The sequence below is a fragment of the Crocodylus porosus genome, unplaced genomic scaffold, assembly GCF_001723895.1.
Source record: "Crocodylus porosus isolate Cpor-Errol unplaced genomic scaffold, CroPor_comp1, whole genome shotgun sequence".
In the NCBI taxonomy this organism is placed as follows: domain Eukaryota; kingdom Metazoa; phylum Chordata; order Crocodylia; family Crocodylidae; genus Crocodylus; species Crocodylus porosus.
Window position 1 is genome coordinate 110,515,119 of NW_017728886.1, and position 25,397 is coordinate 110,540,515.

Consider the following 25,397-nt stretch of genomic DNA (forward strand, 5'->3'; position numbering starts at 1 on the left):
GCCACCACCTTCCTTCCAATACCTTTAGAACCCATCATTCCACTAAATTTATTATAACAGAAAACAGACCTTGGTTAGAAGCAGTTAGTTTGTCAATGATTCCCATATTTCCTTGATTTTTCAGACAAGGTTCTTTGAGTGAATCTGATATCTTTTATTATGCTTGATTTTTTTTCAAGCATTTATCTACAGAAGATGATAGGATTCTGTTCACATTTTAAAAATGATCTTCACTTTACTTTTGTATGCAGTTAACGTCTTTTAAAACCCATTGCATGATTGCTTTAAGCAAGCGTTTTTAAGTGGATGGATTTGGTACCTGTAGCACATTTGTATCCAGTTAAGCAAACTATTCAAAATGTTGTCTTTTTTTCATATCTGTCTTCTAGCAACTTTACAGGAAGAAGCCGGGGCTGGCTGTTACATGTGCAAAAGTACCTCAAAATATGGACAAAAACCGATACAAAGATGTTCTACCTTGTGAGTGTTCAGTATAAACTTCTGTTCCCTTTTATCCTCCAAATGCTGCTTTGCATTTTATGAAATTACTGCCATGAACTTTTCCATAACTGTTTCTGTTTTCTAATCAGAGGTGTCCATTTTCCTTTCTAAAAGATGGTCCATTTTGCTGTATATGGCATTATGGGCCTGTTCTCAAAGTGCCTACAGCGCTTTTATTTGTCCTAAAAAAAGAAATAGTAATAAAAAGCAGACCAGCTAACTGTTTTATAGCTAATGTAATTTTTTTTTTGCTACAGACGATGCCACACGGATAATATTGCAAGGAGATGAAGATTACATTAATGCGAATTATGTGACTGTAAGTCATGCAGGCATCCATGTTAATTATTCATTATCTTTCACAGTTCAGCAACAAGCTAAATTATTTTCTGTATTTAAAAAAAAAAAAAAGGTGCACATGCAGACACACTGAGGTTTTATTCATTGCATTTTTGTGGGCTCCTTCATAATAGAAAATTTAAAAGTACATATGTATGGTTGTACTGATGGACAGTATGCTCAAAGAATCCAATTAGCATATATGCAGGATGTTTTGAACGAGTGGAAATGGTTTGTCAGTTTCACATAGTGCAGTCCTGTAAAGACCTGGGCTCTCAAAGTGTAGGTTTCAGTGTTTATGTGTTTAAATAGACTCAGGACTATGGGAAACGTTCCCAAATATTCAGATGATTATCCATGAAAATTACTTCTTAGATTTTACACACAGCTTCCAATAATCAGGTATTAATTTGAGGAAGTCACAATGTTTAAATTATTTTGTAACTTTTCATAATTGTTAAAAATGAAGGAGTTTTATGTTAAATAAAGTGCAGCCATTAAGAAGACAACATATTAGCATTGCATAAGTTAGATACTTTACCATCTATGAGATGTGAATGCCTTAGTGCTTCAATTAAGAAGCACATTTTTTTTTAGGTTTTACTTTTCCTGAAGCATTAGTTTAGTTGAATGGTAATTGTTGAAGCTTATGCCACAGCAGTTCAGAAAATAGTTGTGTACCTCTCGTGTGTCCGTGATGTTTTCCGTTGTTCATTTTGGTGGCTCAGGTGTTTTCAGGTGGAACCTACTTCCTTTGAGCAGTCTCTTTTTTTTTTTTCTTATTAGTTTAGCTTCTTTCTCGAAGCAGGGGGTGGTGGGAGGGAGGATGCAGTATTCTTATTTGTTCCTTTATTCTTTTCCATTCTGCCTGCAATTCCTGCTTATGAGGATGTACTTCCATACCTCTTTATAGTCCACTTGGTCCTGTGTCACATGAAGGAGTTGTGGGGAAACTCATGATTATACCTCTGAATGTCTCAACTGTACAGAAAGCACCTTTGTGTATTTGAGCCTGAAATGGAAATTGGAAACAAAAGCTTTGTTACTCTGCTAAACCAAATTCCCACTCACTTCAGAAGCCAAAAGGAGACTGCCATTCACAGTTAATATTCATTGACCCTCTCCTGTCTTACGAACTTTTTGTCAGCAGTCAAACAATCGTGTTCATATTTGAATTGCCATTATAAGATTTTAGAGGCAATAACTTGACATTGATTATATTTATATTAATTTCTTAGAGTAGTTGTTTGCAAACACAAGCAAGCCTCACTATATTAGTTTATGCATGGTTTGTGTTTCAAAGGTATTCCTTGTGACCATAGAAGAGAAGCCTTTTTTTAATGTATGAAAATTTACATTCACTCTTCATAAAAATGTATCAGTTTGTTGAACCACCACAAACCTGACCAATTTTGATCCCTAGAAAGCCCCCATACAATGTGATGAAGTAGCCTTTTCCCCGGAATAAATATGTGATGGGGAGAAGAAAACAAGCACATTCATCCCTGAAACAAGCAACACAATGGACACTGGTATTTTGTTTTCCATGAGTTAATTACAGGTGGATATCAAGTCTTGAGTAGGGAGAGGTTTGATAACTGTTACTGTAGTTAACTGGTTTAGCAGTAGAAAAGGTTAATATTGATGGATTGATTATAAGGACATCAATACTGGGAAGAAAAAGAAACCTGGCATTTTTTTCAAGTATACATCTGTATTTATAAATGTGCGAATATAATAAACAATTATTGATTGTATAATTATGGATATAGGTTAGCTAAAAATACTTTCCTTACTAATCAAAATGTTTATCTGCGGAGAAACAATTTAGCTGGTCAGTAGATAGTCTTCCAAAAATGTTTAGATGTTATAAATGGGTTCTAATGTCAGCATTACAGTTGGGTTTCTTTGAATTGTAGTATAGAAAAATAATTAAAAGACATTTTTATCTATTGACACATGATTTTTAGTTCACTTCAAGTGAGTAATTTGACATGGGATATTCTGTGGATCTTTGATGTGATCTTGGCAGTCTTGTTTGTTGACTTGCTTCCTTTAATCTTCCTTCAGAAGTTCACCTATACAAAAGAAATGTTTAACAGGAAGCTGTTATTACTTTAGCAGTGAGAGTAAACTTTATGTAAGGTTTTCCCTTTCTTGATAGATGGAAATTCCTTCCGCTGGCATCGTGAACAGATACATTGCCACTCAAGGGCCTCTTCCGCATACCTGCGCACATTTCTGGCAGGTAGTCTGGGATCACAGATTAACATTGATCATCATGCTGACAACCCTTACGGAACGAGGACGGGTAAGTGTGTGATCTTCTAGATTCTTGCAGTTGACATTAGTTGCCATGTAATTAAACATCTGCCTGACTTGTATTTTGATCATGGGATTTGAATTTGCTTTTATGAGAGACATTTTCTATCAAAATTATATGACTTTGTTGATCCATGTTGTGCACTACACTTCTGGAATTTTATTTTCCCCCATGGTTTTCAGTAAACAACTCTATGCCACTTCTGATTTTCTGTCATCCCATATGTGAAAACAAATGCAATATTAGAATGGAAAATGTTGGTATCTTTTTTGGTGCAAACAGTATTCCCAGGCTAGTTAGAGTATGCACTGTCACAAAGATAGTCAAAACGTAGCATTTTAAAATGATTAATGTTGTTGAAAAGCCTGAAAAAAGTCTTTCCTAAAACCATTTTGAAGAATCTTAAGAGTTTAAATGATTACACTATGGTTCTGAAATGATACAATTCTGAAATGAATTAATAGAAAACTGAAATATAAATTATGTTAAATATGCCCTATATTTGCTGTTTTCATGCGTGAATGAAGTATTATTTTTAGCCTTAAAAAATGAGCAGCTGTTGAGCAGATAACATGGAAACGTGTTGTATTTGAGTATTTGGAGGCTAAAAACTATTTAATACTAGTTTCGGCCAGCTGGGAGGTAGGACAAATCACTGCTTTTCCTTGCTTTACTGGTGAGAGGAATGCTTCATTATTTTTGGTCATGTTCCTTATGCTCCTTGCTACCTTGTCACTTCCTAATCTGACTTTCTGGTTCAAAACCAATGGTTCTGAGAGATGGGTTAGATGAGAGTCAATATTTAGAAAATCGTGTTTAGAATACTGATTTTATGGTGGAACATTTATTCTTCAGCACCTCCATAAAATGTACTGAGCACTAATAAAGTACTTGAGGTTCTCCAAATTAAGAAATAATCATTTGGCTATGTATCCTTGACTGTAGTTCTTTAAAACAGTTTTGAAAACCTCATTTCTGACAAACAATGCTCCCCCGTCTTCCAAAGTACAGTTTGGGGTCTGAAAAGAAAGGCCACTTATGTTTTTGAATTGTATTTGCACACTGTTTTCATTGCAGTTGTGAAGAGCTTTCCTTTCCTGACTAGCTCTTGCCTTCTCATTTGAGTCCAGTCTTTTTCTCCCACCCAGGCGGGGGGATTGGGCTTGAAGATCTACAAGGTCCTTTCCGACCCTACTTCTATGATTCTGTGATTCTGATTTTCTGTGCATGTACTTCTGAGTTACATAAATTGATATCCTTTTTTCCCCCCAAATGAGTTCAACTGTATTGCAGGTATCAGAAATTACAGTAACATAGATTAGAAATAGAGCTGCCAAATGATTAAAAAAAAGTCATTGCAATTAGTTTTAAATTAGTCGCAATTAATCCTGATTTTAATCGCACAGCTAAAAACTCAAAATTATGTGTAGAAAAACTCAGTTATGCAAAATGATGTGGGTACTTTGTATGATTGCGGGGTGTGTGTGGTTCTGTGGGTGTGGTGGGGGTGGAACTTGTGAAGGTGTGGGGAACTGTGGGTGTGTGTGTGGGGGGGGTTGGAGCCTGGGAAGAGGGGTTCCTGCATACCTTGGCAGGATGTGGGGTACTGTGGGTCAGGAGTGAGGGGCAGCAGTAGGGCTGGGTGGGGCTGTGGTTTGGCAGTGAGGGGGGGACACACGGCCCAGCAGGTAAGTTTGTGGTGGGGAAGGGGTATGGGGGAGGGAAGGGGCAGGGGTGCAGATCGAGGCCCCCACATTGAGGGAGGCATTGAGGCAGGGGCAAGGACTGGAGTGAATGGGGCCCCAGGGCCAGGGTAGGTTGAGGGACCTTGCTGTGGGTGGTTCATGCAGGGGCTGCGCACACCCTTGTGGAGACATGAGGGGCATGTGCCCCTCAATTTTGTGTGTGACATGGAGGCGGGCTGCTGATAAGGGCTGGGGCTCTGCACCCGATTGCCGTTGCCTTGGGAGCTGGGTGGTGGCTGCACCACGTCACCTGCCCACCTAGCAAGAGGCACGACATGGTGTTGCACGGCTCCTGGGGCATTGGCAGCAGGGCACAGAGACCTAGCCCACTGCAGCAGCCAACCTCAACCCCACTCACAGATCCGGAGGACACGTGCCCCCCATATCTCCCCTGGGGTGTGCGCAGTGGTGGGAGCCCCACCGCACCTCTGGATGAGCCACCTGTGGCTCCATCCCATGACCTGCCCTGTCCCTGCCTTTGCCCCACTCCCTCCCTCACCCTGGGGGCCTCCATCTGCCTCACCCCATACCCCTTCCACTTCACAGACTTGCCTGCTGGGTGCTGCTCTATACACCACTGGGCTGTGTTCCTAGCCACCTGTAGACTGTGTGTCTGTCTGTGTGCACCCCCCACCCCCCGCAATGGTAGCCATCTGGAGCCTGCTTCCCGGGCTGCCCTGCAGTACTCTGTGCTGCTGCTGCTGCCCCATGGGGCAGCCTGGAAGCAGCAGTGATGGCAGTGGAGCTGAGCCTGGGTGTGGGGCTCCAAAACCACATTCACAATTAGTGCGTGGCCTGACCAGGGTCACATAGACAGGGAGGGATCACCTCCTTAGCCCTGTGGATGAATGACAAGGTGCCGTTGGCCTTACTGACCGCGTCGTCACCTTGGTGACCCATGTTCATTTTGGAATCAATAATGACTCCAAGGTCTCTTTCTGCCACTGTGCTTTCGAGAATGGAGTTCCCCAGCCTATAGGTACGCTGCTGGTTCTTACTGCCCAAGTGCAGTACCCTGCACTTGGCAGTATTGAATCCCATCCTATTCTCATTTGCCCACCCCTGTAACCTGTCCAGGTCCAGCTGTATCCTGTCCTTCCATTCTAGCATGCCCACCTCCTAAATCTTTGCGTCCAAATCTCATCTTCTGAAGGGTATGGAAATTTGGTGTTGGGGGACCAGTGGCAGAGTTAACTGCCAGTCCCCTACTGTCAAATATCTGGTCTTGTGGGGAGCCCAGATCAGGCCAGCAGGGCAGGTAGGGTGGGTGCCACTGCTAATATCTAATCTAAATCTAATTAAGCCAACTATTACTTGACCTACTCTCAGTGGCCTTGGGAAATAATCCGTGTAGTAACACTAATGAGTTGCCTGTCAAGAATGATGGGTGGGGGGTGGACTTTGTGTATGGCGGCTTCCACTCACCTCTCTGTGCTGCTGCTGCTCTGTGTTCAGCTGTGCACCACCCCCATGCCCCCACTCTGTGTTCAGCCCCGGGTAACCCTTCCCTTCCTCCGCTCCGCTGCTCCACGTTCAGCCCCACTCTGCCTACCCCCTCCCACCACACCCCACCCCTGTTCTGCTGGAGCCATGCCCCGCCACTTGTTTTGGATGGGCATTCTTGATGCAGCACAGGTTGGAGTCACGCCCCCCCCTAAAGGTGTTACAGGCACACAGCCAGATGGACTAAGCCCTTATATAATTTTATGTAAGTTACTTTGTTGTGATCCCTTTTCCCCTCTTTTCGACCCAGTTCCTTCATCCTTTCTTCACAGATGACCTTCTTTAAATCTCCTTTCATTTTTCTTTTTCTCACTTGGACATTTTCCACTTTGTTAATGTCTAAGTTTGTAGTGGAAGTTGGACAGAGTACTCAATTGAAATCTCATCAACACAGAGTAGAACAGAATAATTAACCCCTGCATCTTACATGCAATGTTTTCCTTAGTACATCACAGAATGATTTGTTGGGGGGTCTTTTTGCATCAGTAGCCTTCACATTATGATTTGTGTTCTGTTTGTAATCCACAATAACCCCCCAGATTCTTCTCTGCAATACTGCAGCTTTAGCCACTTACTTCCGCATTGTTTTTGTGCTTTTGATTTCTCCTTCCTCAGTATAGCACTTTGCACTTGTCTTTGTTGAATTTCAGCTTGTTGATTTTTGGACAGCTTGCTCACTTTATCCAAATTGTTTTAAATTCTGATATTATTCTGCAAAATGTTTGTTTGCAGCCCTTCCCATCTTGATGGTATTCATGGGTATGAGCATAATATCTGTTCCTTTATCCAAGCACCTACTAAAAGTATTGAATAACCTGATCCAGGAGATCCTTATTAAATGCCACTTGACATATCCTTCCAATTTCACTTATTCATAGCTACTCTTTGAATATTTTTTTTCAGCTAGATGTACATCTACTTATGGAGATTTCATCTAGACCGGTGTTGCTCAACCTTTTGACCCTATGGGCCAAATGAGTGGCAAGGGGCCAGTCCATGGGTTGGATCAGGGTCAGGGACCTGACACTACTGCCTTCCACCTTCTGTGCACCAGGATTGGACCTTGTGGGCCTGGGGCACATGCTACCCTCCCCATGTGCTGAGAATGGAATCCAGCTTCGCTTCTTCCAGTGTAGCATGCTGGGGTCAGGCTCCAGATCCAGTGTGCAGGGCCTGGGGCTCACTGTAGGTCTGGAATTTGGCAGCACAGGACCAGTGCTATTGCTCTTCCTCAGCCAAATTTCTGGACCTGTGGGGGCAGTCCCATGGGCCAGATGACATGGAGCCGTGGACTGGGGGTTGAACATTCCTGATCTAAACAATAAGTACCTAATTTGCTTTCGAGGGACTGTAGCAAAAGCCTAACTAAGGCCAAATTATCACCCATTTACTGTTTCTTCTCATTCAGTTAACCTCTCAAAGAAGAAAGTGAGATTAGTTTCATATAGTTCTTGATAAATACTGTATTGGGCATTTGTGATTACCTTAGTATCCTCCAAAGTGTTTACGAATTGACAGCGTAATAATCCCTCCCCCACTTAAAAGATAAATAATGCATTTGTGCTTCTCTGGTTCTCCCGAACATTGTGCTGGTCTTTCTATCAGGTGTCTTTGCAACCTTAAATCAGTCCCATTGTGCATGTCCTTTATGATACAGTCTGTAATTACAGTATCTGCCAGTTATTAAAATCACATTGGACAGAGCACTTTTGATATTAATAATGAATGAGTCTAATATGTGGTGGCAGAGTCAAGAGAACAAGGTCTTTGCAGATACCGTGATTACACATGCTCAGCAGTCGCTGGTTATTGCACAGAAACCTCGCCAACATACATAGACTTAATTCTAATATCTGGCAGAAAAAGAGCTTATGTGCATCAAGCGTTTTTTAAGATTTTGATCCTAGTAAGTGGCTGATTCTGTAAAGCAAGATGCTAATAAGCAGCAGAAAATACCCATAGTATAAGCTTTTTGCAATTTTTTTGACAATATATAGCTGATTCTGTTAAAGAAGATTCCAATAGCTGGTGGACACAACTGTTTTCCCCTAAAGACTACTGCTTCATTCAGCGCACAAGTTATTTGCTCTGTAGTGGAGGGAGCTGTTGCACAACTTGGGTGTCTTGTGGTGAATGAGGTAGTCGATCTCTAGAAAGGGAGAGAGTGGTTCTGTGGTAAAGGCAGGAAGATAATTTTTTAAATATTTGTGAACTACGTGAATACCCCCATGAGAGCCCTGTAGGAAGTCCCATGAGGAAATTAATTTTGTATTCAGTGCAGGTTTGGACGTATGCAGCAATTTAGGCATAGGGCCACATGTTGAATGTGGAGGATAAAAAAGAAGTATTAAATTGCAACCTTATTCACTGAAAGAGTCAGGGGCCCGTGGGGAGAAATGTCCTAGTGCAGGGGCTGTCAACCTGGGGTACTTGAAATGGCCCTAAGGGGTACACACAGGCAGGCGGGGATGGAGTGCCACCACACATCTTCCTGAGCTGCTGCTCAGGCACTGCATGCTTGGCCAGATGCGGGGGACAGGGCAAGCTTGCATGTGGCAGCTGGTGCTGCTCTGCGTCCGGCTGCATGAGAAACCTCCTCACCCCCTTTGGTGGTCGGAGGCACACTGCTCTGTGTCCAGCCACTTGGGGGTACTGTGAGAGAATGGGGCCTAGGAGCGGCCGTGAACTCCCTAGCGCCCCCTACTGTCACATAAGGTGGTCCAAGCACCCTCGAATCCTCGCCTGCCACGACTTTGCTGTTTAATATGTTAAATGGGAGGCTGCCTCTCTTCCCCTAGTGAATGGTGTGTGTTCTTGCCCCTACTCCAAATGGGGTGCCTCTGTGTGCCCCTCCCTTAAGGGGTATGTGTGCCTCCAAACCTCCCCTTTAGCACGCCCCAAGCCTCGCAGCTGTTCCGTGGGATGTTGTACGGTCCCCTGCCCCTCAGGTGCTCTCCCTCTGGCACCCTGGGCTCATCACCCGCCTGGCGCCCCCTGGGCCGGGCTCCTACCCACCGGCCTGTTACCGGCACCCCGGGCCTGTCTCGCCGCTGTCCGGCTACTACCGGCGCCCCTGGGCCTGGCTCGTAGCCGCCGCCCTGTTACCGGCGCCCCTGGGCCTGGCTCGTCGCTGCCGCCCTAGCTCCTACTATTCACTCCAATATCCTGCTACTGGTAAATATCGAATTGGGCTCAGGCAGCCGGAGCCTTACCTGGCCTCCCCGACCCTACTGGGTCTTTGCCAAGAATACCGGGTTGGGCTCAGGCGGCCGGAGCCTTACCTGGCCGCCTCGACCCGACTGGGTCTTTATCAATCAGAGCCTGCCCCACTCAGGGGCCTGCGCCGCGCCTCTTGCGCCCACTGCCCCACTCTGGGGCCTGGGCCGCGCCTCTCGCGGCTGGGGCTACAACCCCCACTCAGCGAGCGCCCTCGTGGCACTCCTTATGCTGTGCCCGCTGTAGCACTGTGCCCCTGCTGGGCACCCGGAACCCCCAAGCTCCTGGGGAGCTCCCGTGAGGCCTCCTCTCTCCCCTACAGCCTCACCCGGTCCCCTGGTGTAACTGTAACACAACACTAGCCACCTGGCTTCAACATAAAACACAGAGCCTCCTGCTCATAACATAAACACTGAGCCCCCCCACCAGGGCCTCCAGCCCTACCTTTCGTCAAGGGGCTCTCATCCCCGGCATCATCGCAGCCAGTCAGCACCACAAGGCTGCCACTACCGATTCAGGCTGCTCAGCTCAGCCGCAGAGCTCCTGCTCCTGTGGCTGCCAGAAGGGAACTGCTAGTCAGGCTCTGGCCTGGGCTGTTTATAAAGGCCTGGCCCTGCCCCCTTCTGGCCACATGACCTGCCTGGTTGCCCCAGCAACCGGCAGCTGGGCTGCCCCGGTGATTGGCAGCTCCTCTTACCTCATTCTCAGGCACGGAGCACCCCAGTGCCTCCGTGACAGGTACAATGAGCAAAAAAGGTTGAAAACCCCTGTCCTAGTGTAACTGGACTGCATATGTTTGAAAAGGCCAACTTAAAGCTGCATGCTCAACCGTAATGCATTTCTTAACTTTTGAGTCCTTGACTTCACAACCTTAATATTGTAACTTTTTTATTTTCACGTTTCCAAGATAATCTTTTGAAAAAATAGTTTAAAAAGAGAGAGAGAAACAGGAAATTTACCAGATGGAACTCTTTGCATTCTGATCTGCACACTCCCCCTCCTCCCTTCCCTGCCTTTGCAACTTTAACCTTAATTGCACAGGAGAGATGCTTTTCCTGCCCTTGTTGGGCTTCATGCCATGGTGACTAAGAAAGGCACTAGCAGAGAGAGCACAGCTCAGTTCCTTTTAGTCCTGGGCTGTTGCATGGCCATTTGCAATAGGGCTCTTCGGCCAAACATCGTTGACTGAACATGTGCAAATTGCAGGATTTCATTTTTGTTTTTATTCTGTTTTTTGTGTTTTTGAACATGGCAATACTTTGGTGAACTTTCAGAGGCAGTAAAAAGTATGTTCCTGTCAATAGAGCCACCCCTCTACAAAGTCCTTACTCTAAAGTGTGGCTATTCTACACCATCTCAGTAAAATGGCTACACAGGCTTTTATCATAAAGAAAGCAGTGCATTTTTTTTCTGTTTTTGCTTAAGTGAAAAACAAATCCACTTGAGGTAGAAATCTGGCATGCAAAATTCACTGAATGATTAAAGTTTGGCAAGTTATTTTGTAAGGAAGTAAAGTGTCTTAAAATGGAGATAATGAGGAGGCCTTAACTACAGGCAGTGCTACCAGCTCCACCTGTATTTTTTTTACTGTGCAAAATATAGTTAATTATAAATAACATTTTGTCTTTGTATAAGTGTATAGAGAAAACCAAAATGACAGACGTAGCACTTGTACTGGCAATGATGCTAAAATATGGGTATATTTGATGGTCAATTGCTGTACACCATATTACAGCTCAGCTACAGTCCTCCTCCTCACCACCATTTGTCAGTAATTATATCTGTAAATATGATTTCCTGCATTTTATATTAAAATCATTCTACATAATTTTCTTGTGATTCTCCATCCCTGTTAGTTTTTATAGCTCTCCCTTCATGAACAATATGGACCAAAATTTGGAAAATCTTTGTTTTATTTGTAATTGTTCAAGTGATGGCAGTTGGTTATAAATATCAACAAAAGCAGGGTGAAACTACTGAAATCAGGTTTCAAAATTTTTTATATTGCTTTTTCTAAGGCTAATGGTTAATAAATGAATATTAAAGAACTGAAAAACAAAAATATTTTAATTATTAGAAACAATTCTTGTCCCTTATAAAATTTATGGTAAATTCCCACTGATTTAATTGTGCCTGGATTTCACTCTGATATTCAAGCAATATCTTGCCAGCCCAGTATTTGTCAGCTGAGTGACACATAAGGTTTTTACAAGTCCTGGCTCACAGGAACTTTTAAAACCCAGCTGAGTGACATGTTGGTTTTTAACTTGCCCCTGAGCTGAGGGACCCTGCGATTGGACTGTGGCAGCCAGATCCTGGAGCCCCACTGGGACCTATGAAAATCTCAGCTAGGATGTTGACTATCAGCTGATTGCCGACTGGGACCCCATGAACAATCAGCTGGTTGCCAGCACTTGGGTTTCAACTTGCTGATGCCCCCCCCTTAACACTGACAGGTAAGGTGCATTAGGGAGCTAATGTCTGATCCTGTTGATGTGTAGCAAGGCAGAGGGTGTAATTGTTGAGACTGCTGCTTAGATCCCATCGCACCTTAAAGTTAACATCTGCTAGAGGCAGGTATGGAATCCTGGAGTTCTAATATCATTATCCATTCCCCTTCCCTGTACCAAACATTTTGTGTAGCATACTGGATAAATGTATATCCATCATACTCTAGAGCAGGGTTGGCCAATCTGTGTGCCACACATGGCATGGGCTTCCTCCGTGTGGCACGTGACAGATTGGGGTGAGGACAGGCAGCACACTGGCAGGTTAAGGCAGGAAAGCAGAGCAGCAAGTAAGGCATGGAGCACAGGGTAGGAAGCAGAAAGCACAGAAATACATTGGGCACGGGAAAGAGATCAGAGTGACACTTGGGGAGGGTACAGAGCTAATTTGTAAATGCCTGCCAGAAAGGTTGAACCACAAAAAATCAGCTTTTATTTTAGCTGAAGTGTCACCGTGCTGAAGTTCTCAAAGTCCAAGAATTTGGACCCTCTTGACAACCTGTGTGTGTAGATGGTGAAAAGGAAGAGGGGCTTTTAGGGTTGCATGTGTTATTTAGTTTACTAATTTCCTTCTTGGGGGAAAATGGTTTATTTAATCCACAGAGTAGGAAAACTGCATCTGTTTTAGTGCTGTTCCCGAAAATCTCTATGAATGTCAGTTATTTGTGATATATGGCAAACCACAGATGTTCACATTTCAGTCGTTGTTCACACTATTTGATCATGTGTCCCAGTCAGAGGCCTGAAGTTTTAAAGAGGTATGGCCTCCCATGAACCCCATCTGAGGTAATGGTGACAAGTTGCACTTTCCCTGCATCAGCAACAGGAACTCTGCCTATTGGTTCATAACTTCAGCCTCTAAACTGAGAGATAATTAATCATTTACAAGGAAGATTTCCCCTTTCAGTTTGCTCGCATGTATGATTTCAAAAACAAACATTCATGCATTCAACAAATGACACATTCATTTATATAAACCAAAGTTGTTCATCAGTTTTCCTAGTTTCTTAACTCAGTTTTCCTTGTGAGGCGTGAAGGACAATTCTCTTCAGATATCCAAGTTAATATAGTTAATTATGCCTACGCTAGTTTTCCTACAGTATTATCACTACTGACATTTATAAAACTCCATTCCAGTTTTAATGATTTTACATGTAAAATGATGAAGTAGTCACATGGGAAGAATTTTTTTTCTTTTATCGAATTTCTTTGAAAATTAAAACTACATGCTCAGCTCCTAGTGGCATGAAGTGCGATCTTTTGCTAGTTTAGTTCCTCTTTAATAGGTCCAGAAGCAATGTGGGCACGCCTAAACCTTCTCCTGAGTGGCCATATATCCAAGTCAGATGCAGGTGGGTCAGTTCTAAGCACGCTTCCCATGAAGTCCCCTTCTTGTAGCCTGTGTGGATGGGGAAATGGAGAGGAACATTTTGGTGGCTGGGTTGCATGGCACCATAAATTGGACATTTAGCATGCCCTCATCCCAGTGCTAACTGGGACAGCCACGGTCCTGATGCCAAAAATTGGGTCCTGGGAGAGCAAGTTGCAAGGTTCCCTGGTGGGGGGGAGGGAGGGAGCTGTAGAGCTCCTCATGCTGGGAATGTAGCAACCCCCACTCCTGTCTGCCTTTCCTACCTTGCCATGCAGCCCCAAGGTCATGAAAGTTAATGGGTCACATGGAGCCCTTGTGCTTTCTCTGACCCAGCAGGATGATCACCCTGCCAGGCCTTGTCCCCTTCCTCCCCCACACTCTCCTTCCTTCTCCCCTTCCCCAAGCTGCAGTTTGGTCCTGGTTAAAGCTCCCTTACTGTTGATAGCTTTATAGCTAGGCTTCTTCATTTTGGTGCTTTTGAGTCTGCTTGACAGGTAATCAATCATGTATTTAGATTGCATTGTGCCCTATAAGTAAATTCCTGGCAAGTGTCATTGTTAGCAGATGTCAGTATGATCGCTGCGTTTTTTTTAGTGAGGCTTCTTGCTATGCCCATTCGCTTTAAATAGTTTATCCATGAATTCAACAAAGTTTTAATATTGTTTTTTCAGAGCACACTAGAGCAAGTGCTGTCTTTGAAGTTTAAGGGTGTGGGCATGTTGCAAAATAAATATTAAGAAATAATGCATAAAGATGACAAAAAGAATAAAAATATTTCTGCAGATCCACAATAAGTTAACGCACTGAATTTTTCAATATTTTAATTATTTCTTTCACCTAGTTTTTAGAGATGAAGACACTAAACTATGACTAATGAATTAGAAAACTCCTGGCTCTTTTCAATCTGCTTCTGTTGTCTTTTTTTAGCAGGGAAGGGATATAGCTTGAAGAGTATTACTCTCTCTACTTATCTCCCCAGAGGCCCCCCAAATGTTACCAAATATAAAGAAAATAGAATTATTTTAGCTACATAGTTCTGACAGGGGTAAAATGTTCATGGAATGTGCAACATAATCCAAGGGTGGAATATCCAAGAACCTTAATTGCTTAATAATGAAATTAATGGCTATGTATGCGAGTTGAAATTTTGCAGTAAAGTCCTCACTCCTTCAAAACTCCTAGTTAGGCTTTTTTTTCCCCTTGAAACCCAAGATAATTTTTTTTTCATTATGTTTTTAGTATACTGAAGTTTCTTCAGAATAGAGGTGTTTTGCACAAATTACGACACTTAATGCAAACTGCAATGGCTGTGAAGTACCATAAAATTATTCAGCTAGATTTGATCTGTTCATTGCATTATGTGGCCTGCCTGTTCTTTTCTAGCGGGAAAAGTTGATTTGTCAAATTCCAAGTCTAGTGAGAGATTTGAGGCCTTTCCCCTCATGAGAAGTAATAGTTCTATTACTGTAAAGGGGCAGGGCAATTTTTTTCAAGTTTTAATGTGCATTTAATTCATACTGTGTCTATTGTGTTAAGTGCGATCAGATCACAATAGAGTATTGTTCTTGATTTCTCTTTCTGTGTTAGCACTGCAGTTTCAGAAGCAGTTAAATAGCATGAGAGAGTATATGTATTAAGTTTTTCATGAACAGTGTGATCATTTACAGTATTGTTTCACTTAGCATTTAAAGTGACCCAACCAGCCAGCACAAAACAAAGTGTAATGATTGAATGAGGAGGAATCAGTGAGATAAAAATAGCCATGTTTAGCTAGAGTCTCTGCCTGGATCACTTCTTTCAGGAATATGCAAGTTCTCATTTACAACAATGTCTTTTCTGTGTTATAGTTTTTTGTGAGAGACAACTTGTTTAGTGAAAGGTATGTGTAATATATGACTAACCTGAAGCACTTCAGTCATCTAGTTAGCTCTTTAAGAAGAAATATTTCCTGGAAATAACCCCCTTTTAATTTCTCTTAATTCAGAGATATACTGACTTTATTTTTTTAAGTTTTATACTGTTTTATTTTAAAGGCATGTACAAATGCTGAAGAACCTCTTATTAGATCTTATGGTTGGAAAATAACATTTAGCGTAGACTTGAAAATGAGTCTCTTTTATATTAGACTATTGGCTAAAATATGACACAGTCATGCTAGTGATAGAGAAAAATTAAATTAATCTCTAGAGCAATTACTAAAGGAGAAGAAAATGTTAAGATATGTATGAAGCTCAGCCTAATTTAAAACCTAATCAAAATCCTTCAAAGAAACTTAGCCAGGTTGTCTTCAGTAATTTAAAATCAGTGCACGCACTCTGCAGTAGTGTTGTTGCTAAGAAACAGTAATGTTTCCATTTGGAAAACCATGTTAAAGCTTTCTTAACTAATCTAGGGACAAGATCCACCCCAGTGCTTGCTAGAAATGACTGTTTTATATCAGGATGCGGCCAGACTCTAGCAACTGAATCCATGACCTATTGCAAATTGGCATGTGGAGCTTCAGGGAGCCATATAACTAAGAAATGACTGATCAGGAAATGACTGAGATTTTATCTGTCTGCTGTCATAGGGCTACAACATTGGAGGTCATCATAATGGGAGCACACACATGCATTACACCACATCCACCAAGTAATTCGTTACTGCAAGGGATAAGTGGTGACATCCCTGATGGGGATTTCTCCAGGGAGCTCTTGCACAGCCTGCTTCTGTTGGAGCTTCTCCTACAGTCTAGCCTTTGTGCCTGCTGAACATCTAGCACCAGTACTAGGGTTACCATATTTCCAGTTTCAAAAAAGAGGACACTCATCAGAGAGGGGTGGGGTAATATGATTGTTGGGTGGGGGCGGGCAGTGATATGCCTGTGCCCTTCCCCTCACTCCTAAGCCACGTCTCACCCACAGCCCTGCTGCTGCCCCTCGCTCCTGACCCACAATACCCAACTGCCCAGTCCATGCTGGTGTCCCGCACTCCTAACCCATAAACCCCTGCTCCTCGAGCATTGCCAGTGCCCCTCACCCCCAACCTACAGTCCTCTGTTTCCCCCCAGCCCTGCGGCATCTTCAGGCTGTCCTCACCCCTGCGAACAAAGGCATCAGCCCTACTGCCACCAGCCCAGCCATGCACCTACCTGCTTCCTCTAAAGGGCTCCCTGCCCCTGTTGGAGGGGCAGGCATCTCCCCTGCCCTGCTGCAGCCCCAGAACCATATACACTCTGCCTCCAATCGCTGCTCCCCCCAGCCCAAAACAGCTCCTTGCTAGAGCAAGCTGGGAAGTGCCAGAAAAACTTTGATGCTGACCAGAGCAGAATCCCAGACATTTGTTGACATTTTAAAAAAATGCCCGGACAGAGATGGGAGAAGCCAAAAAGAGGACATGTCTGGGAAAATCCAGATGTATGGTAGCTCTAACCAGTACCAGAATCTGTGCAAATGGGCATGTAAGAGTTTGCAGTGATGACTTGTAGGTCACATCTTTGCTGTCAAAAAGGATGCATTTTTAAGCAAGATAATTGCAGTACCTTACCTACACCACTGTTAAATCCTAGGAGAGAAACAAACATGAGTAATGTTTACCATGATGTACCACAGTAATAGTGTTGACCTTGCCTGGCTATGTCACATTACTTTGTTTTCTGTAGGAATTTGCAGTGAAATAAATTATGCTTATTTTCTTGCTATAAAAATGCACCTTTTCTTCATAGAACTGTAGAAATTAAGGGCTGGAAGGATCTCGAAAGATCAAGTCTAACCCCCTGCTCTGGGAAGGAATACTGTCCAGTTTCCTCTTGTAGACTTCCAAGGTTGGGGACTGCACATCCTCCTTGGGTCTATTCCAGATTCTGGTCACACTTACCATAAAGAAGTTCTTCCTTGCACCCAACACTAAAACCATCTTCTAACCCAGGGGTGGGCAAAATATGGCCCACAGGCCAGATCCGGCCCGCAAGGACGTTCTATCCAGCCTGCAGGACCCCTAAAAAATATAGAAAATGAATACTTCTCTGCCCTTGGTTCCTGTAAAACATGATAGGAAGCAAGGACAGTAGGACCCAGGGGAAGCCCCGGCGGGCTCCCACAACAGCAGGGCCTGTCCGACCCCGCCTGGGACCATCCAGCTGTCCCACGCCAGAACTGCAGGTAAGGTGGAAGGTGGTGGGAAGAAGGGTAGGAAAGGAGCCCAGGGAAAAGCTGAGTGGGTGGGTAGAAGCAGCCCCTCCTGGTGCCCCACACTGCAGCCGCTCCTAGCCCATGTGGGGCTGTCCATACCAGGCACAGGCAGCCCCAGGTGGGCTGTGAGCGGCTGCAGTGCGGGGTGCCGGCCACAGGGTAGGCAAGGGGCTCCTTCCCCCACCCCTACATTCAGACTACCTTGTAACCCAGCCCCACTACCAGCCTGGGCCCCACGCAGCTCTAAACTCACCTGTCAGGGCTGCGTGTGGTGACAGCAGCTGCAGCCCCACTGCTTGCTGCACCGAGCAGTGTTTACCACCACTGCCTCTGGGCTACCCAGCGAGCGCTCTGGGTGGGCAGCAGCAGCAGCCAACACTGCTTGGCATGGCATGTGGCGGGGTGGGCTGCAGCTGTTGCTGCTGTGTGCAGCCCCGACAGGCGAGCCCTGAGCTGGCATGAAGCCCAAGCTGGCAGCAGGGACAGGTTACAGGCTGCTTCTGAGCACGGCCAAAAGTGGCCCCTCACTCGCCCCATAGGTGGCGCCCCTTGCTGTAGCGTCTTGCAGCCCACATGGGGCTGGCTGTGCCTGCTCCAGACAGCCCCATGTGGGCTGTGAGCAACTGCAGAAGGGAGTCCAGGCCATGGGGCGGGCGAGGGGCCGCTTTTCCCCACACTCAGCACCACCTTCTTCCCTGCTGGTAAGCAGGGGGTTAGGGCTGTGTGCTGCCCCCTGCCTGTACTAAGGGGTTGGGGGGCACTGGGAGTGAGTGGGCGGGGAGCCAGCGGGAGCATGGGGCCTGCACCAGTGCCCCAGGGACAGTGTTGGCAGGGCCCAGAGCAGGTTGGCAAGAGCATAAGGTCCCAGCCAGCAGGGGGCTCTATGGATTCAGGCCAGCTCTCCCCTCTCCCTGCTGGTGTAGCCCAGCCTGGTTCCACAGACCCCTGCCAGTCTGTGCCCTGCTTTGGGCCCCACTGGTGCTGGCCCTGGGACATGGGACCAATGTCCCAATGACTTGGGACCAAAGACATTGGGACATTGGTCCCAAGATGGTGACCAGGGGGCAGGGCACCCGTCAAGGGGCAGGGCTACCCAGGCAGCCCTCAACAGCCTGCCAAAACTGGGTAAGCAGCCCTCTGCCCAAAATAGTTGCCTGCCCCTGTTCTAACCATTTATGGCCATTGCTTCTTGTCCTCCCTTCAGGTGCTCTAGTGAACATTTTTTTCTATTAGCTCCTGATATTCACCCCTTACATATTTATAGATGGCCACCAAGTCCCCCTCAGTCTTCCCTTCCCTAGGCTGAACAATCTCAGATCCCTTAGTCTTTCCTCATAAGGTTTGTCCTCTAGGCGCTTAATTATTCTTGTGGCCCTTCTCTGGACCCTTTCCAGATTCTCCATACCTTTTTTGAAGTGTGGCACCCAGAACTGGACATGGTACTCCAGCTGAATAAAGAGGAAGTATCACTTCCTTAGCTCTGCTCGCGATGCATCGGCTAATGCATCCCAGTATGCTATAAGCTCTGTTGGCTACAGCGTCACACTGATGGCTCACGTTCATCCTGTGGTCAGTCATAACCCCAAGGTCCCTTTCAGCCATTGTGCTGGCCAAGACATCTCCTCCTAACCTATATTCGTGTTGCTGGTTTCTTCTCCCCAGATAAAGCACTCTGCATTTATCCTTATTAAACTGCATGCAGTTTTGCTCTGTTCACCTTTCCAGCTTGTCAAGGTCTGCTGGGATCTGCATTGAATCCCCTAGCATGACCACTTTTTCCCAGAACTTAGTATTGTCCGCAAACTTGGCCAGCTTACTTTCTACATCCTCATCTAAATCGTTGATAAAGATGTTGAACAGCTCAGGGCCAAGAATTGAACCCTGCGGGACACTACTGGCCACTTCCCTCCAAGACGATAGAGACCTGTCCATTAACACTCTCTGGGTTTCACCCCTTAGCCAGTTTCCAACCTACCTGCCAGCCCACAATCTCTCACTTTTTTTTATAAGAGCATCATGGGAAACCAGATCTAAGGCCTTTTTAAAATCAAGTATGTGACATCAACTGCATCTCTTACATCTAAGCGGTTCATTACTTGATCATGGAAGGAGATGAGGTTGGTCAAACATGACCTGCCTGCAATGAAACCATGTTGGCTGTCTTTCATCATCATGCCTTCTGGCAGTCTCTCACAAATGAACTTCTTGAAAATTTCTTCCAAAATGTTATCTGGTATTGAGGTTAAAGTAACCAGCCTATAGTTTCCTGGATCTTCCCTCCTCTGCTTCTTAAAAATTGGCACCACGTTGACCCCTTTTCAGTCTTCCAGGACTTCTCCTGAGCACCATGAGTCTTCAAATACCTTTGTCAGTGGTTCCACACTGACTCCAGCCCATTCATAGATTCATAGATTGTAAGTTTGGAAGGGACCTTGGAAGATCAACTGGTCCAGCCCCCTACACCAACCAGGAAAGATAACTGGTGTCAGGTGACCCCAGCAAGGTTTCTGTCTAGTCTCGTCTTGAAGATTTCCAGGGTAGGCAATTGCAGCACCTCTGGAGGGAGCTTATTCCAAAAGTCTGGACAACCTGACTGTGAAGAAATGTTTCCTAATGTCGAGCCTGAATCAGTCTTCCAGGAGTTTGTGGTCATTACTCCTGGTTTTCCCCTCAGGTGCCCTGGTGAACAGTTGCTCACCAAGCCCTTGATGTACTCCCCTAGTGTAGTGGTAAGCTGCTACCAGGTCCCCTATTAGCCTTCTTTTCCTCAGGCTGAAGAGTTCCAGATCTTTCAGACTTTCCTTGTATGGCTTGCCTTTTAAGACACTGATTTCTTCTTTGGACTCTCTCAAGCTTGTCCATGTCCTTGTTAAAGTGTGGTGCCCAGAACTGGATGCAGTGCTCTAGCTGCAGTCTCACCAGTGCTGAGTAGAGCGGAATTGCTGGAGTTGCATCGATTGATGCATGCCTGAGTATTATTTGCCCTACTGGCTACAGCATCGCACTGCTGCCTCATATTCATACTGTGGTGTATTATTACCCCAGGTCCCTTTCATTCTTGGTGTTAGTCAGTTTGGTGCTGCCAAGCCTGTAGGTGTGTTAGGGATTGCTCATTCTGAGGTGGAGCACTTTACATTTCTCAGTGTTGAACTTAATCAGGTTCCGATCCGCACCAACTTGCTAGCCTAGTCTAGGTCCACCTGTAACTGTAGCTCATCTTCAAGCATGATCACGCTTCCCCATAACCCTAGCTTCGTCCATGAACTAGGCCAGTGAGCTCTTCACCCCCACATCCAAATCTTTATTAAAGATGTTAAAACGTACAGGACCAAGCATTGACTGACCCCTGTGGGACACTGCTGCCCACTTCTTGCCAGGATGACATGGATCCGTTTGCTACTTCCCTCAGCACTTTCTGCATTCCCTCAGCAATCTCAGGTGTAGTCTATCCAGTCCTGTTGACTTGAAGACATTCAGCCGCTCCAAGTGCTCCCTCATTATTACAATGCTAACCACTGATTGGCAATTGCTTCCCCCTGCATCCATCCAGTATCTGACCAGGCGGGTGACCACCTGGATTTGCAGAAACATCAACACAAAGTATTCATTAAAGAGTTCGGCTTTCTCCTGACTGTTGGTATCAGCTGCCCTGTCCCGTTCTGCAAGGGCCCTGCATTTCCCTTGGTGTTCCTCTTCTTCCTTGTATACCTAAAGAAGGACTTCTTATTGTCCTTGATTTCAGTCGCCAACCAGATTCCAGTTGCTGGCCTTGCCTTTCTTATCCTTTCCTTACAAATACGGGCTTTACTCCTCGGAAAATACCCCTTGTTTCCACTGTCTGTAAGACTCCTTTTTCCTTCTTAAGCATTTCTTGGCTCCTCTGGTAAGCCAAGAGAGCTTCCCAGACCCTTTACCACATTTCTTACATACAGGAATGGACCTTTTCTGCACTCTGAGGAACAATCACCTTTCCTGAACTCCCTTCTTCTCCAGTCCCTCTTCCCATAGAGTCTCTCCCACTATTTTCCTAAGCATATTGAATCAGCCTTCCTGAAGTCAAGCACCTCTGCCCTACTGGCTGACTTCCCTGCCCTATGGTAGGTAGTGAATTCTATCATCTCATGATCACTATCTCCCAGATTACACTCAATCCTCAGATCTCCTGCTAGGTTATCCCATTTGGCTAGAACCAAAATCAACAAAGCCTTTCCTGTAGTCAGCCTGTTCACCTCCTGTACTTAATAAAGTTCTTCCACACAGGTCAAAAACCTACATGACCAGTCAGATCTGGCTGAGTCTCCCAGCAGATGGCAGGGTAATTGAGGTCACCCATGACAGCCATGTCCCTTGAACATGCAGCCTCCATCAGTTTTTGGAAACTTATACATTCATACATAGTAGGGTCAGGAGGGACCTCAACAGATCATTGAGTCTGACCCCCGCCTAGGCAGGAAAAGAGTGCTGGGGTCAGATGACCCCAGCCAGATGCCTATCCAGCCTTCTCTTAAAGACCCCCAAGGTAGTATAAACTTAGTGAAAAATTCTGGGTGTTGACAGGTCTGCTTGGAGGCAGTTAAGAGGTGCTTCTTTACTCCTTTTGACCTTCATAAAATGATGCACAAAAAGCAGAATCTATCCCCTGAATCTGATCCTTTGATCTTTCTGAAATGTGTGTGGCCCTTAATCTAAAAAGTTTTGATGCTATTGTTTTAGATACTGTCCTTGCCTTTGGTATTGCCTAGGAAAACAAATCTTTAGTACCTGAGGGACTCTTTCCGGTATTCCTAAATGTTGTAATTTGTTTGCAGTTAATCTCATGATAGACAAACAGAATATTCACCCTGAGCATAATTTACATTATTGTGATATACAAAGGAAGTGGGCAGATGATGCAGATCTCCTAAACTGAGGTAACTTTGTCTGATCCGGTGGGGAATTAGTCCTGAAGGAATTCTGGGTAATATTGTATGGGTGTAACTGAATTAAACTGATGTAAAAAAACTGACAAATGGTGCAAACACCCTAACATGAATTAATTTTCTTTGACCCAGTGCAGTTATTACCTGCCCCAGTCCCAACCCAAGAAAGGCAAATAGGCTACTTCCCTGTCACCTTACAGCAAGGCACAGTAGTAGTCACTTGGTGTTGATTTTTCTCCAAGGTAGATGCACATCCATCCTTTACTAGCCTCAGTGTACTTTACATCAGTAAACAAAGCACATGTAAAAATAAACTGAGGGTCTGGACAGACAGAATGGTGTGAATGTTCTAACTATTGGAAACCCAAAGAGTCTGGGTGTGCACGCCACTTAAGGCCATCTTTAATTTCTTAGAATGTTTCAAATGCATGCCAGGAAAATCAAGTACTATTTTGAGCCAGTTATCTGTGAACCAGCAAAATTGTTACATGGGACACAGAGCATTCCATGTCTTGTATCTGGTCAGTCCTTCAGGCATCCAAAAGTGCACCATGTCTCACTCCCTTCCCCCAACTTATGCAGGCAAGGGTCTGCTCTGGAGTGAAGCCAGGACTCTGTGGTTCAAACCCCCCACTCCTAGCTTCTCTCCCCCGCTGGGGTAGGCATACCACAATGTGGGAGCAGAAGCAGGGGTTGATTTTAAGTCCCCACATCAGGAAGGTAACCTGGCCTCACCTCCTGGTCCTGCCAACTGCTACCTGCTCCCTTCTCCTTCATGCTCTGCAGCACCCTCCTCCCATTCCCCAACTCCCCTGCCCACCACTGCCACTGTCCTTGCTGTCCCCCACTGGTCTAGGGGGCCATTGGCTCCAGAGCTGCAACTGCCTTTTTCCAGCTGGGAACAACAGAGGTAGGGGTGAGTTCCTCCTCTCTGACCAATCCTTTGGGTGTTCCCTGCAAGTGTGGGGAGGGGGACCCCACCTACAGCTGCTGTACCTGACTGAATCTGAGTAGGGGTGGCTCTGGAACCTTACCCCCATCAACTGGAAATAACAGGGATGGCAGGAAGGGGATGATGTGCTGCCAAGGATGGAAAGGAAAGAGAAGAGAGACTCTTACCTGCTGCCTCTACAGCATGGTCTCCTGCTCCCACAGCATGGTCTGAAAGTGTGGTGCATCCATGTAACTGCACCCCATCTGGATCTGTCCTTTGCTGAGGGGCTGTATGGTCTCCTGGTTGTGGTTGTGGGAAGGGTGCTGCATGCTCCGGGTCTTCCCCAAGATCTCTGCAGCTCTTCAACGCTTGCTTAGACAGCTGCAGTGTCAATTTCATCTCCTTGCTAGGCTAGGGACAGACATTCAAAAAGCCTGAGCCTGAATTGATTCAGTCTTTGCAGGGTAGTCTAACCTGCCTAGATTGAATCAGTTTGTAACTGGACAGATATGCAGGCACTTGCCTGAAGTGGCTCAGTCTAAAAGCCGGGGGGTGCTAGAGCAGCCCTCACTTCTCTTCCACAATGTTGAGCTGAAGAGGGGCCTGGCCAGGCCCCAGCAGGAAACTCTGATTAGAGAGGGGTTGAAACCCCCACCCTGCCTGCACAGTCCCAGGCTTTTCCCCGCTCGGTGCTCAAGTGGCAAGAGTGTTGCCAGACCCCATCCCTCAGTCAGCACTCTGAGGCAAATGGTGGGTGTGCAGTGCAATGCATCTGTTGATGATACAACCTCCCTCCCCCTGCTTCTTCATACTGTCTGCAAATCTGACAGGCGCGGGAGCCAGCAGGGGGCTGATAACACAGCAGTCATTAGCCCATCAACAAAACAAAAGCCTCTCTCATTAGTTCAAGCGTTTCTTAAACAGCTTTTTTTAGGGAAGGAACAGAAGGACACTACCAGCTGACCTGCTGATGAGCTCCAAAAAGCCCTAAGTGAACACTGTTCTGTCTGCCTTTTGTCCTGTCCCAGTGAAATTGGACATGTGCGCGCACACGCACCTCTCAGCATTAGCTAATGTATCTCATGCATAGGGCATGTGGGGCCTGGGGTCCGTGTTGTGGGAGATAGGAGCTAGGGAGGGGGGGAATCCCTTCTTGGGCAGTAGGTGGTGTGGAGCAGGGTGGGTTGGGGGAGCCAGGCAGACCTTTCTGTGCCTGCATGGAGCAGAGAGCACAGCCCGGGGCTGCAAAGTATCTGGGATGCTGGGGGACTCTGGTTTATGTGTACTGAACTTTTGTTCTTTTAAAAGTTTAAACCAGTTTCTGATCACTTAAACAGGTTTATGTGTAATGTCTGTCCCTAGCCCTAGACACCCTGCACTCTGGTGTGCCATGCTTATTTGGGGTAAGGGGGAGAAATGGAGGGGTTGACAGGGGCTGGCTTATAATTGGCAAAAAAAGATTGATTCCACTTGCAAGGATGGGTATTATCTATCACCTCATACGTGGTATAGCCATTTCTTTACACTGCTCTAGGCAGCGTGAGCCAACCTTTTCTGTAGGTATGCTACAGATTAAACTTGCCACCCTGATCCCCTTTCTCTGTTTTTTGCTCTTGCCCAATCTGCCAAATGCCACACACACAGGCTGACTGTTGTTAGTGGCAGGCATACTACAGGTTGGCCACCCCTGCTCTAAAGAGTGACCAGCTGAGGTTTTTTTTTCTTGTGCAGGTTTAAATTACTACACAGAACAAAAGTCTGTGGAGAATTGGATCTGATATGTCATGCTGATCTCAGATCCTGATTAAAATCACTTCACTAGCCAAACAGGAATAGCTGTAATACTCTTCTTAACACTTCAAGTGTTGG

At 45.4% G+C, this 25,397-nt stretch overlaps 1 protein-coding gene across 2 annotated transcripts in view; it reads left to right on the forward strand.

Annotated features, from left to right (window-relative positions):
- Positions 1-25,397, forward strand: part of PTPN3 (protein tyrosine phosphatase, non-receptor type 3) — a 215,595-nt gene that overhangs the window by 155,118 nt on the left and 35,080 nt on the right. For both annotated transcript variants that reach the window (XM_019540646.1, XM_019540653.1), the window contains 3 exons: positions 390-480; positions 759-820; positions 3,005-3,151. In XM_019540646.1, coding sequence (XP_019396191.1) covers positions 390-480; positions 759-820; positions 3,005-3,151 — 300 coding nt within the window. The remainder of the gene's footprint in view (positions 1-389; positions 481-758; positions 821-3,004; positions 3,152-25,397) is intronic.